This window comes from Myiozetetes cayanensis, unplaced genomic scaffold (assembly GCF_022539395.1).
Source record: "Myiozetetes cayanensis isolate MyiCay16 unplaced genomic scaffold, myiCay2020 scf22, whole genome shotgun sequence".
Classification (NCBI taxonomy): domain Eukaryota; kingdom Metazoa; phylum Chordata; class Aves; order Passeriformes; family Tyrannidae; genus Myiozetetes; species Myiozetetes cayanensis.
In genome coordinates this window covers 3,554,414-3,568,789 of record NW_026087434.1, presented here as the reverse complement: position 1 = coordinate 3,568,789, position 14,376 = coordinate 3,554,414, and the positions used below count along the sequence as shown (strand labels likewise).

Genomic DNA, 14,376 nt, shown 5'->3' with positions numbered 1-14,376 from the left:
TAACCAGAGGAAGATGAACTATCACACTGGTCACTTCTGGTTTTCATTCAGTGAAAAAATTGTCATATTTTCATTGCCCAGAAAGGAGACCCTGATTTCATCTACCCCTCTCATGCTTTCAGAATTGCACAGGAATATATTACTACTCCATTCATTTCAGAGGCAGATTCCATCTTTCCTGTAAGTAACAGTTTAGTTGTGGGATTTCTCCTCAAACGATACCTGTTGGATCTGAATTCCCCTTGGCCTTGGGAGTGTGGTCAGAACTGTGGGAGGTCCATCTCTAACACTCACCCGTAGAAGTTCACACAGCCCAGCGCTCCTGCAGGTCCAGATTGATGGGGCAGAGCCCGTGTGCCTTTGCAGTGGCTGCCTTGGCTTTTGCTGCTTTGTGCTAAATCTTTCATTTCAGCCTCACGCTGCTGTTCTGTTTCTCTGTCATCAGACTTTGCAGGTGACTCTCTCCCCGAGGAAACTGCGATTCCTTTTGCTATTAAATTTAAAATTTAACTACAGCGATTATTGCCTGCAATGGTGAGAATTTTTTCAGCCTTCCCACTCAGCATGTCTGTGGCTGGTGAGAAAATAAATTACCTGTATAAATATAAATGCTCACATTTAGCTGAAGCTTCCCATGCAAGCTACATTCGTCTCTCTAATGGGAGCACTTGTGATTTAGAGTGGAGCATTTCAAAGCATGAAGGCAATAAAGCCCCGTTCTTTGTGATTCTTTAGACGTGACAACTTGCTTATTACCTCCCAAATAACAGCAAAAGTGATGCTTATTTTGCTTTCACCAGCCTACTTAGAAAGGCCTTGACATTCTAAATAACAAAATGTGCTAGCATTTTAAATCTGTACTGATACTTTATTACTTTCAGTTTGATTTCTAGTGTAACTGGGGGGGGGGGAATGTTTTTCATTTGATAGCTTTGTTTTTCTTAAACTATATTTTTTTCCCTGTTCCTGTCCTCTCCCTTCCTTGTTCCTTGTCCTCTCCTCTTCCCTGTCCCCAAAAGCTGTGGGCTCATGATGCAAGACAAGCTTAGGGATGAACTGCAGCATAAAGAACCTGAACAGAACCAATCTCATAAAGCAGCAGGTGGAACAAACACATAACACCCCAGAAAAGTAAATAAACTGTGAGGTTTATCACCCACCAACGAACAGGATATTTACTCTGCTCAAAGTAGTGCCCCAGCATTTACAAACAATTCACTAACCTATGGAAGAGGGGAAGAAGCCATGGCTGGGAGGTTTACACTGCATTTAGGAAACTGTTCACAGAATCACAGAATGTGCTGGGCTGGAAGGACCCAGAAGGACCACCCAGTCCAACTCCTGGCCCTGCACAGGCCCAGCCCCAAGAGTCACCCCCTGTGCCCCAGAGGATCAGCCAAACCCTCCTGCAGCTCTGGCAGCCTTGGGGCTGTGTCCACTGCCCTGGGGAGCCTGTTCAGTGCCAACCACCCTCTGGTGGAAGAACCTTTCCCTGAGATCCAACCTGACCCTCTCCTGACACAATTTCAGGCCATTCCCTGGGGGCTGTCCCTGTCCCCACAGAGCAGAGCTCAGTCCTGCCCCTCCTCTGCCCTCACCACAAGCTGTAACTGCACTGAGGTCTCCCCTCAGTCTCCTCTGCACCCCCAAACTCTCTCCCCCTGCCTTCATGTGGCTCAGGAAGTGACCAGGCCTTGTTATTCCTTCTAGTTTGTAAGGAAGGTTTTTTAGAAGAGGATGCTGAAAAAGGGCTAAGCAAGAGAAAAAGCTGTTGCTCTTGAGAGCTCAGTAGCAAGAGGAAAACATCGACCTGTGTAATTTCATCTCTCAATGCTGCTCCCAAAAGGATTTTAAATGGGTTAAAGGGGGGTTGACAGGGGTCACTTGAAACTCCCCAAACAAATGATACATTTTACATTTGTTTTTCTGCTGTAAATGTGTCTGGAGCTTAGAGGGGGTGCCTGCCCCTCCTCTGCCCCTCACGAGGAAGCTGAACTGCAACGAGGTCTCCCCTCAGCCTTCTCCAGGCAGAACACACCAAGTGCCCTCAGCCGCTCCACCGTCCTCCTTTGGACGCTCTCTAATGGCTTAACACCTTCTTTAAGAGCGGCTCGGTTTATTTACTAATTAAAAGCGTGGGAAGCCGTCCCAGCACCGGAGCCTTCCCCACAGGCCCCGCCCGGGCCCCGCCGTTCGCCCGGCGGCCACCAGGGGTCAGCGCCGGGCTCGGCACGGCCCTGAGGGACCGGCACAGACACACAAACATGCCCCTCAGACACACAGAGACACGATCGGCACGAGGAAACACGCGGTGGAAACGACACAGAGGGAAAAAAACACAACAGCGGCAAGGAGGAAGAGTCTGTTTGAAGCATTTCGGTGTCTCACCGCTAAAGCCTCCGCTCTGTGAGAGTGGGAATGTTCCTGAGTTACCCAAGTGAGGCCGTGGGGTGGGTAGGGCTTTCCCTCAGGATGTGGTGCTGTCGGTGGAATCGCTCGGACAAGCCATGGCACCCCTTCTGCCCCGCTCGGAAAGTAAACATTTACCAACGCACCTCATTTTATATTTGCTGAGCTCAACGCGGTGACAGCGTAGAAATCTGAATTTTGTTTGGCTGTTTTCAGTCACGTCCAGTTTGAGCTCTAATCTGAGCTCCAGTCTGTTTCAGCATTTCCCAAATGTTTCCCATGGGATAATAAGGCTTTTTTGGCACGTGCTCATATCAGGACTTTTGGTCTCCTTGTGTAGCTGTTTACTTCATGGGCCCATTTACCTTGTCTTCATTGGAGACATCTGCTGATCTAATGTCCTGTATTTTGAGTTACTTTTGTTATCTGCAAGACAAAACAGAAAGGCTCAAAGCAGCACATGGCTCTCTGAGAAATGGACAGTTCACACACGTTTCAGTAGGGCAAACAAATTGTATTAGACTAAATCTAAAATAATTTAGGATTATTCCAGACAAGAGACAAGCTGAAAGCGAGCAATGAATTGTCCCACTGCAGCTCCATCATGCCCAGGTGACAGTCCGAAACTTCCCAGAAACCAGAGCTTTCCTGAGCTGTCCCAGGGGTGGGGAAGGGTTTGTGGAGGAACTTTTACATTTGTAATTTAGTAAAAGACTTGTGTGAACTCCCACACTGAATTCTTAAAACAAATTAGTGCATTTACCTGCTGCTGAACTCCAGCTCTGAGTGCCTGGAATCACTTGGTGCAGAGATGACAATTCCATATGCAAATCCAGGCGATGGATCTGCGTGGCTCATCGCTAATAAAACCCCTCATGGGCACTCATCTGCAAGTGGTCACTGATATGAACGTGCAAGATCCAGTGCAAGGGTCAATTCAGAGTTTTCTTTATTAAAATACCTTTTCACATTCCTTATACTAAGGCATTTGCATGGACACTCGTGGGATGCTGAAGGAACATTTGTCAACAGAAGAGAGCTGTGAAGTCAGTCGGTTGTGACAGGCTTGTGATACAAACAACATTTGCACAGGGAACAATAAATTAGAGATATTAGCCAGTAACTGGAGCTTGACAATTTAAACACTTGGAATGAGGATATAAAACCCTTTTGTGTTTTGTGGTGGTTTTGCACCCTTGATGCAATGCTTAAAGCAGTAACTTTATATATGTATATACAATCCACGGCCTCTCTTTCACTATTTTCTAATTAAAATGAGAACCTTCTTACCTGTGGCCCAGATCTTGTAGTAATTTAATCTGCAGTAAGAAAAGGAGAGCAGTTGCAGTGCCAGAGGCCAGCTGGTTATGGGGCTGGGGACAGCATTTTATCTGGTTCGTTTTGGGTTCTTTTTTAAAGTAATGCAGCTGAGATAAACAGGGGCTGCAGAGATTAGAGCCAGGTCCACACTGGATCCATGTTAGCGGTTTATCATGCTCTAGGGGAAAAGGTTAGGCATGGAGTCCCACACTGGACAAACTGGGCACAAGTATGACTTCAGACCTCTCCTAAAACCAAAGGAATAAGGATTATACATAACATGATTTTCAGGTACAAACTCACTGACCTGGGTGCAGTAAATCCATCTACTCCCTGAAGACCTGGCACAGAACCATCCAAACCAACTGTGATGGACAATCGTTTCTTGAAGAACCATCACACCAAACTAACCAATAAGCACCAGACCTTTCAAAGGGGAAAAGCAGTTTAGCAAAGAATAAAGACTATTTGTGCCCCTCCTGGTAGAAGCACTTGGTAAAGTCTGAATCTCTGGACAGTTATTTGAGTTTTTCGAGCACCCAGAGCTCTCTGTTCTGTCAGGCCCTCCCTGCAGGGAAGCATCCCCAGGGCTCTGAGCTGGCTCCAAGCCTGGTAGCAGTCCAGCTGCTGCAGCACAGGGAGTTCAGCACAAGCTGCAGGATCAGAAGGTACATCCATGGCTGGCCAAGCTGTGCTGAGCTCTGCTCTGCCACACAAGTGTCACCGATAGCCAAGGTAGCGAGTTCAAAGCAAGCTCAGATATTTCTACATCCCACTGGCATCCCAATAGTGGCTGCACTGTAGAAATGTGCTTCCTCAGCTGTAACCTCCCCTTTTGTTTCCTCAGGGAATGATGAATTGGAGGCAAAAAAAAAAAAAAAAAAGGCAAAATTGCATTAGCAGGAGAAATTCAAAATGAGAACCTGGGTCAGTGGTTTCTAGAGCCACTTTCCTATGGGAATTTTTATTCGCAATTTTTTCCATTAAATGCTTTAGGAACATCCCTATTGTTCCCTCTAAGGAAATAATCTTTGAAAAGAAGAGTCTGGCAAACTCATAAATAACTGCTGCGGAGCCTTTGAAACGTTTGCAACGTCTTCCATCTCGGCTTGTTCTCTTCTCCCAGCTGATCTTTGAGATGACTGTTCTAAGTAGCATCAGGATGCCCTGATATTCTCTGTTGGCAACAAGAGCAAAAGAGAAAAAACCAAGGTGTGAGTATAAAGGTGCCTCTGACCCCCTGTCCTGTAACATAACAAAGCCAGGTGTGAGTATAAATGTGCCCCTACTCTCCTGTCCCATAACATTCCTGAGAGTGCTGCACCAGTGAGCTAACAGATACTCACAGTTCCCTGGGGAGATATTAATATTATCTTCATCAGATATATAAGGAAATAAGACAGTGGGAGATTTAGGTCAACAACTACAGGCTAGACTGCACTGCTGTTAATCACCAACATCTGCAAGCGGGTGCTTGCTGATAAAAGCTGGATTTTTAAGGGAATTGCTGGCACTCGACACATCTGGGAGTCACATCCCTATTTACTAGGAGCTGTTCAGCTGCCACAATCAGATCCTCGGCTTCGATCTCGTGAGAAGGAAAACCCTTTCCTAAGGCTGGTGTCTCCCAGGGAGCAGCTTTGGGACACCACGTTCCTCCCAGAGCCTGGCTGCTGGGAAGAGCTTATCTGCAGCACACAGCAGGGACACACACCTGGCACTGGGAACCTGCAGATGCAGCGGTCCAGCCAATGGGAACGGGCAGAGAGAGATCCCAAACTTCATTGTTTTCACATTATACGGCAGAAATAATTCTGTCCGCCGGGGATTCACAACTGTCAGGTCTTTCCTGACATCGGCTGCCAAAGCAAGTCTTCCTCCAAGGAATTTCTAAGAGTACATGGTGGCCTCTAACCTAATAGTTTAGTCTGTCAGCACCGAGGCGCCTCGTTCCTTTTGTGGCCTTACCCCCAAAGGATTTGCCCCATGAGTCAGAGGCAGGAATTCCTGGTTTATAATTCAGTGTTTATTCCAGAGTATCACCTTGTTTTCCATATCCTGACTGCCTGAAATCTCTCCCCCCAACCCCCCCCCCCACCCAGTTCTAAATGGACACATCCTTCATCTTCCTTTCCTGTCTGCAACTGTTGTGCCATGTCACTGTGCCCAGTTAAACACACGCCAGGTCCCCCTGCAGAACCGGCTGCGTTGCGCTGGCAACGTGAACTCCTTCACCACTGAGAAAATACTTCTGGGATCACTCAGGCAGGATGAGAAAGCAGCTGAATAACACCTCGAAATTCCTCCAAATGGCTGTAAATTGTGCAGGTTTCTGTCTCAGAGGGCACAGGCTGAGGCTGAGCAAACAGGCAGCTGAAAGTACACGATGTCCTGGCCGAGGCTGCCAGTCCTCCTGCACCCCCAGGACAGACTCCCACAAACAAACACACACACACAGCTGAGAGGGAGCAGGAGAGCAGGAGCTATGAAGTCAGAACGTTCTGCTGAGGTAAATTTGACACAATACCAATTAGGGTTTGGCGAAGTGGCTATCTCATTGTCAAGATATTTCCTTCAATATGTTTTCAGAAACTGGGACCATTAAATAACTTAGAAAGATTGCCAGCTCTGATTTCAGGAAGGAAACCTCCTCCCAGTTCCTCTCTAAGTAATTCATTTCTTTTGCAAATACTTCCTATGGATGGCATTTAAGATACAAATTTCTGAACCAGAGGAGATGGAGGGAAGCAACCCCCAACACAGAACTTCAGGTTCCTTTCTCAATGACCCTAAAATTCCAGACATTCAGGTTCAAGGTACTCTGGACTGCAAATCACTCACAACCTGTACTGCAGCAGGGCCTTTACACAATTCAGTTATTCAGACTTTAACTGGTTGCTTTTCTAGAACCTTTCTTGACACAATACAAACACTTTGAATGCCTAACACAGCACTCACTGTCAGTGCATAGTGTTTACTAAAGGCTCGATTTTGTGATTGTCTCTCAGTGAAGATGAAGCAAATTTCCTAGATTTCCCTGCTGCATTCTATTTATTCTAGCAGAAACTGTGTAGGGGCAAATGCACAAAAGCAGGGCTGACAATCATTACAATGATTTGTTCCATCTTCCTTCTCCACAGAGAAGAGTATTTTGCCCATGACTTCTGGAAGAGCAAAGCAGAACTGAGCATTAACAGACTTCATCTGAGCTGGGGAATCCACATTATTTGATTTTAGGGAGTAAAAAGGACATGAGGATCCAATGTTGAGTCTCACCCATCATTACTAAAACAAAAAAGGCTGAGTGTCCTCCCATCTCTGAAAACAGCTCTTAGAAAAACACTCCTTTTGCTGGGGTGTCCTTTGCCCCACACTTCTGGAACAGCTATTCCATCCTGAATAGAGCCAAATTCTACAAGTTTTGTGACAGGCCACTGTGCTAAGGAATCCACCTGGCATTCCATGGCATTGAGATGCCAGCTGACCACCTGAAGGCCTCCTTTCACTCACCAAGTAAGGGAGCAGCACGTTAAAAGCAGCTTCACCTCTGAGCCAAACACTTAATTTGACTATCAAGAAGCAGAACAGCTGGGGAGGAAGTTTAAGCCACTTGATCACTTCATAAGAAGCATTTTCCTTTTCATGAGTAGGATCAACAACCCCTCATTTGGACCAAACCTCCGAGAGACATCCCAGTCAAGCACTGTGTGAAAATGAGCTACAGAAAAAAAAAAACCAGCTGCAAGAAAATAACGATACAAAGCACATTAGCAGTTCCCTGCCTCTTCTGTGCTGCCTGAAAAGTGCTGAGAGGCAGACAGAGGGGACAGGAAATCTATAAAAAACCTCATCTGTCCATCCAAAATGGTGCTGCTTTTTGCCCCAGGCTATATATTGTGAATAGAACAGGGCTCTGTTTTTTTGCTATGTACTTCAAAGCACTCATAAATTTTAAAAAAAGGAATAGTTGCTATGTTAGTACATGAACAGTGCAGCAAAGCAGGGGACAATGTCTCAGAGGTGAACTGAGTCAAGCTACTTCCAGGAAACCTCAAGCACGATGTGAGGTGTTAAAAACCTGACTTTTCTTTGGGGTGTTTCTGAAAATGGGATTAGTTTTGCAGAAGAGTTTTATTACTCTTCTACTGTTAACAGGAGAGTAATAAAAGAAACACAAAGAAAGCACTGCCCTCAGCTGACACTTGTTCCTTGAATCTGCCATTACCTCACAGATTGTCTGGTTTAGCAAGCTTTAATAGCCCAATTAATTATGGAAGTCATTTACGGGGTAGCCAGTGTATTTTCACTGACTTTTCCATTCTAGTTCCATGGACAGATGTTTTACTCCCTTTCAACCACAGGAAAAGAAAAGCAAAACAAAAAATTCATAAAACTCTAATCTTTTATCCCATGTCCATCGTAAATTAGGTAGGCTGTGGAAAAAAGAAGACAAAACCTCCTCCCTGAGCTCACACTGATGTCTGTCACAGCCCCTTGACCATTTTCTCTTTTGTGTTGGACAGGGACAAACTTTCTCCTGCAAGGAATTCCTGCTACAACCCGGAGGAGGGTTCAGCTCCCCGTATTTTTAGAAAATCGAGAGCAAAGAACAAAAACAAACCTTTAAACTAAAAAAGACAATGCTACTCTAAACCCTCCTGGCCTGTTTGAATACGAGCCTGTTTATTGGAAGGCAATCTGTGACCTTCAGTGCTCTGCCAGTGTCTGTAAATAATACAATGGGCTGCCTGTGTGTCCCGGGGGATGGGAGTGCTGATGGAGCTTTCAAAACTCACATGGATGCCACAAGCTGACGTAGACTGGGCTATTGTGACTCTTATTTATGGGTCTCTTCTTTTTTCTTTTGAACTACGAGTTCCAAAGTGGATGGCAAAAAAACCCCTCCCTGTTCTGCAAAGTCTAGAGCTTGGATTTGAGAGCTTCTCTAACATTCATAAAAGTACTCCTGAAATGTCTTGAGGGCAGAGTAACAGCTCATTCAAGACATTTCTTGGATTTTTAAAGAAAATCCCTATTTTTTCCACTGGCTTCTTAGCACTGTGCAGTTTTTCACCACCTACAGAACCTTCCTGCAACTCCAAGGTTTTTTAGCTGAGATGCTCCCTAAATGGCTGGTGTTCTCAGTGCTTGGTTAGAGCAGCATAACTGTGACCCAGCCATGACCCAGCAATGTACTCTGCAATTAAAAACTGCCTTTAAAGTTTCTTACACAGCCTCAGTTTAGCAGCAGCCCTTGGAGTCACCCAACCTGCTGTGCCAGTGGATGGAAACACACCCAGGAGGTCACAAACAGGGAACAGAAGGGACTTGTGCAGGTTGGGGTCATTCCTCCTTAGTTTAACTCTTCACACCTTAGGAAGCACCTCCCTTTTTTTTTTTGGATGTTTTTTTGGATGTTCCAGTCCCAGGGGGTGTGTGTGAACAGCCACATCCCCAGGAGAGCAGCTGGGAACTGGAAGAGCAGCTCTGTCCAGCTCTGTCCCCAGTGTCACACTGACCAGTCCAGCAGGTTTTATCTGCACAGAACATTTACTTACAGAGTGCCTGTTCTCCAGAGAACCTGCAAAACAAAACACAGTGCACAAATCACAACATGGCACACAGCAGAGCGAGTTCTGTGCTCCAGAAAATGCAGGTTGATGCACTTTAACCCTTTTGTTCACTTCGAAATGATGTAAAATCTGCTACCTACAACTGAGCCCAGCTCTGGATCCAAGGACTGTCCAAGCTCTGGTTTAACCCAAGTGCAGGGGGGAGACCTGACATGTCAGAGACCACACTGAGCTGTCTGACAGCTTTTTGAGGATGGCTTAGGGCACAAGTCTCTCCTGAGGGCACAAACTGTTACTGGACAAGAGAGTCTTCCTTTAAGAGGCAACTTCTCAGGAGCATTAAACTTCCTGACCCCGCTCCTCGCCAGGGAAATAACGGACTGCAGGAATCCGGTGTCGGATACAATTTTCAGGGCCAAACAAGGTCTTGCAAAGGCACCTGAAGTTTTATTAATAAAAAGCTGCTCGTTCCCAATAAAGCCTGGAGGTCAGCAGGCTCTTTCCATTTAGGGTCAGTGACCTCAAAATTAGATCTTAGGGTTGTGTTTTTTAAAGAAGTGGATTTAACTATTCAGAAATTTCAGAGAACACAGTCAATAAATATATATTTGCCCTCTGAAAGGAACTCCAGTTTGAGGAGAGGACTTCAAGTCTTGTCAAAAGTGCTTTTCTGTTAAGATACTTCACACATGACAAAAGCAAGTGCTGACTCTTGAATGGGATTTTCTTGGAAAATATATAAAATTCAGTAGAGAGAGGCTGTGTGGAGGAAATTCTTCTAATGCTCAAAGCAGAGGGTTTGGACTGGGGCTCTGGGTTAATCTTGCCAGTATTTTTCCTGTAAATACAGGATAATGTCTAAATCTGTGTATTTTCTCAGTATTTAGTTTTTAAATAGCAAATAATAACATAGGCAGAACATTCTGAGAAGTTCTCTGAAATCATTCCATGAATATTATGCAGAGCACTACTACCATCACCAGACCTCAGTAAAGGTTTTTGGAACTCCCTTTTCAGCAGAAGTAACCAGGAAACAGAGGGCAGGGTCTCTGGCTTGGTACATTCTGAATTTTCTCCAGGACAGATCCACACAGAACTATTAGTCCAGGCAGAGGATTAAAAACTGAGGTGATGCAGCACCCTGTGCCAGTGCATGAACCACATTTCAGTACAAAATGATCTCAGTGTGTGGTAGGATGGATCCATACATGTTTAGCCATTTTGATAAGAGACAAAATGGAACACACACAAAAGCTTTTGGTGTCCTGAAAGGCAGGAGAAGTGAACAAAACCACCCCTGACCCAGTGCTACATCAAAGCTTGGCTTTAAGTGGACAAAACTATACATAAGGTTTATGAAGTGAGGCATTAACAAGCTGTCATTTAGTTCTGTCACCGTGTATTGTGCTCACAGGAAGGAGGAAATGAGAAATTCCGTGTAAATTCCCAACTTCAAACAACGGGATGTTGGCTGCCCAGAGCCTCTGGGTCACAGTGCCAGCTATTCCAGCTCCTTGTTACCTGTCACCCAGATCCAAACCAGCGGGGCTTCCTCCCTGAGGGTCACATCTGTGCCAGGAGAACGGCAGGACCTGATTCCTGGGGGATTTCTAACAGCTACCAACCAGGGAAACCAGCAGGGAGCCACTACTGAAAGCTCAGTGATACCGTGCTTGTCTGATCCTTTGCTCTGTCAATCTTTTCACAGCCTTTCTCTTTCTTTTTTTTTTTTTTTAATTAGGGTTTTTTCATTATTTTACCTGTGATAAAATAGAGAGGTTTTCCATGATGGCTTTCCCTCATTACCAAAAAGAGGGAAGGGAGATATGCTGGGTTCCAGTCATGTACAGAGAAGGCCAAACAAGCAGCTGCATATTTTGGGAAAGGACTCGAGAGCTGAAGGTCTGATACTGAGGATTTCTAAAATATTCCCAAGCCTAACAAAGGCAGGTGTTTTTATGGATTTCTGATGGATTTAAACCCTTGCTATTGCTTTTAGTTGATGGGATTTTAAATTCAAAGGCCACATTTTTACAAAGGACTACATTAATAGCAGGAATTTAAGAATTTCATCTCCACCTGCTCCACCATTTCTTCTTGCTGCAGGTGATGGAGAAGAGAATATGAGATTAAAAAGCTGCAATTCTTAATCCATCTCAACCCCATGTCCAAGGCTGGTGAAAGCCAAGCTGGCAGCCCACGAGCTGGAGGTGCTGCAGACACACAAACACCCCCCACTCTGCCCAGCCCTGCCCTGGAGCAGCAGCTTCTGCCACAGGATCCAGGCAGGCAGCTTGGGAGCAGCTCTGACACAGGGCATGCCCGAAATTCAGCTTTGCACTGGGGGTTCAAGCAAGGTCAGAAGCTCCCAGCATATTTGTGCCTTGCTGAAAGCATCTGGCTCTGCTGAATTTTGGGCTGGAGCTGTTGTGAGCCTTTGGCTCTGGAATGGGCGTCTCCCAGATCCAGGCTCGGGTCTAGAGTGTGTCTACAAACCTAAAGGTCCAAAGAGTTCTTATTTTGGAGAAGGGACAAGTCCTTTGCACAATTTTGGACTGCATGTGCTCATAAAACCTGAGTCCTGAACAACACAGTGAATCCCCAGACACTGTGAGTTTTCTCTGTGCTGGAAAAAGCATCCAGTGGGAAATTCTGGCCAAGCATGGAGGTGTTAAAGACTGAGCTTCAGGAGCAGGAAAGTATTTGAGCAGATTTCCTGATTGCTAGAGCTGATTTCAAATAGTTTGTTCCAAACCACTGAGTGCAGTGGGGATTTCTCAGGCCTCTTTCCACTGGGATATATTTATTTTTCCACAGTGCATTGTTGGTTGCTGTAGGATTCTTTGAGTTTCCTGTCTCACCGCTGCAACTGCTTCCAAGTGACCAGTTCACTTTTCCAGGCTTAGCAGCATAAAAGGCTGGCTCTGCATTTTGTTCACTGCATTTCCACTTTCCTCATAAGAAATTAGGAATCGGTCACCTTGCAATAAGGCACTCTGAGGTGGATTCAGGGAACACACAGAGCAGTGCAAAGCTGCTGTGAGCTTTGGGTCTGGCACAGAGCAAGGACAGAGCTCACTGGAGGAACAGGAATGTCACAGGAAGTGCCCTGGAAAAATGTAAGGAAATCTGGGACCTGGAGTTGGCTCCTGTCTCCCCAGCAATAGGAACAGAGCTGTGCTACCCCAAGAACTGGGAGCAGAGGGAAGGGCTGGAGCTGAGATAAAGAACCAGTATGGAGATGCTTGGACTTCCTGCCCTTACTGCCCCTGGGGAAGATGAAAGGTGTGATGGAAATAAATCACGTCTAAAAGAGCCTCCACCCACGAGCTGAACTGGCTGGGTGACACATCCTGACCCTCCCTCAGGAAGAGCTGCCAGCCTGGCCCTCTGGGACTGCAGCACAGCCACATGGGCAGCAGGGCCACACCAGTCTGTCATTCTTGGCAGGCTCTTGATTTAGGCAATTGCCTGTTTTGTTTAATTTTTGGACCGTCTCAGTTCTTTCTGAGCAAAAAGTAACAAGTCTGGGACTGGGCTGGATGTTCCTCCCTCAGTAAACTTTGGCCTTGTCACAGAGCCACCAGAATTTTAAGGAAATCAGTTCATCCTGGTGAGTCTAAAGGGCTTTTAGGCAAAGGTGTTACTGCCCTGACTGGCACTCGCTGTGACCATTCCCCAAATTCCCATGGGGGGGGTAAGGTTTGATTCAAAGCTGGGGCTTGAAGCTGCTCTAGGTATTTTATGTAAAATACTAAAGTAACAACCTATTGCTCTAGAAAAGGTTTTAAATCAATACCTGGGGGAACTTGCTGAACACCAAATATGTCACTGAATTAAACTAACCTTTCAGCAACAGTGCAAGGACAAGTTCTTATCTCTGAGACAAAGTGATCAGCACCCTCTTTAAATTCTCATTACAGCAGAGGAAACCCAGCATCAGACTCGAAGATCTACAGGACTATTATTTGACTTTCAATCAGAATACACCTGACTAGACTTGAATTTCACAAATGTCCTGCTTTCCCTGCTGTAAATGAGTTCACTGTAGTTAACCATGAGCATTTGACAGTTTGTCCATCTCAAAGCTAAAATCACCTCCTTAGGCCTGGCACTCAGAACAAGGCAAGCACAGCAGAGAGGGTGAGGAGTAGTGGGATGAAGGCACTCAAATGACAGTAACAGGAGACAACACAACCAGCAGCAGGAGAATAAACCCAAAAGGAACAGTGACAGATACTCAGCACAGTGCCAAAGGCTTGGGGAAGATCAGAGCATTATCTGCACCATGGATTCATGAATGGGGATAAGGACAAGCAGTAGCAAAACAGAAGAGTTTGTTACTGATGTGGCATCTGCCTTGCTGGGGACAGCAGGGAGAGCTGCCAGAAAAAATGAGGAGGGAAAATGTTTTAGCTCAGTCACAAAGAATTGCATCAGGCATAACAACCACTGACAGCGCTTCAGCTCCCTCTCCAGTGGCCACGGTTTGTGGAATGCACAAACAACCCCCTGAGGTTGCTTAGGAAGCACTAAATTCTAATTAGAAAACCCCAAACCATAATAGTTACCTACAAACAAATAATAATAAAATGCTACATGGGTCTTAGGTGTTAAATCTGCCAAACTGTGTGGCTGACACCACTTCCCAAACTCCTGGAATTTCCCCAGAGGACACGTTTGTCTGACCCTTTGACTTCCTGAAGTAGATTGGACTCGTGGGCTTTTGCTCAAAAGTCTCAAAGAACAGTCAAACATAGTGAAGATCAGAAGCGTAAACCAACTTCTGCCCCCAGCAGTGATGTTCACCTGGCCTTTAACATCCTCACATTAATACAAATTCAAGTACTCCTGAAGAACAGATGTATTTCCTAGGGATCCTCCACTGCATTCACCTTGGCCACCCCCCCATCCCACAGCCCATCCCAGCGCCAAGTTAACGTTGCACTGGCTGGAAGGTGGCTGTCCAAAGCACTGCCCTGCTGGGGATGCTCTGCTTATCTCCCTGCAGCACTTTTCCTGTGGATCAGGTCAGGAAAAACAGACGGGATTGAAACAATAAACGGCTCCCACG

At 45.8% G+C, this 14,376-nt stretch overlaps 1 protein-coding gene across 7 annotated transcripts in view; it reads right to left on the bottom strand.

Moving 5' to 3' along the window:
• Positions 1-3,341: 3,341 nt before the first annotated feature.
• The window catches only part of PECAM1 (platelet and endothelial cell adhesion molecule 1), a 30,536-nt gene continuing 19,501 nt past the window's right edge, over positions 3,342-14,376 (bottom strand). For 5 of the 7 annotated variants that reach the window (XM_050319428.1, XM_050319429.1, XM_050319430.1 and 2 more), the window contains 2 exons: positions 9,288-9,310; positions 3,342-4,906 (listed from right to left, as the gene is read on the bottom strand). In XM_050319428.1, coding sequence (XP_050175385.1) covers positions 4,877-4,906; positions 9,288-9,310 — 53 coding nt within the window. In that variant the 3' untranslated portion in view covers positions 3,342-4,876. The remainder of the gene's footprint in view (positions 4,907-9,287; positions 9,311-14,376) is intronic. The other 2 variants (XM_050319432.1, XM_050319435.1) reach the window with 1 other exon arrangement.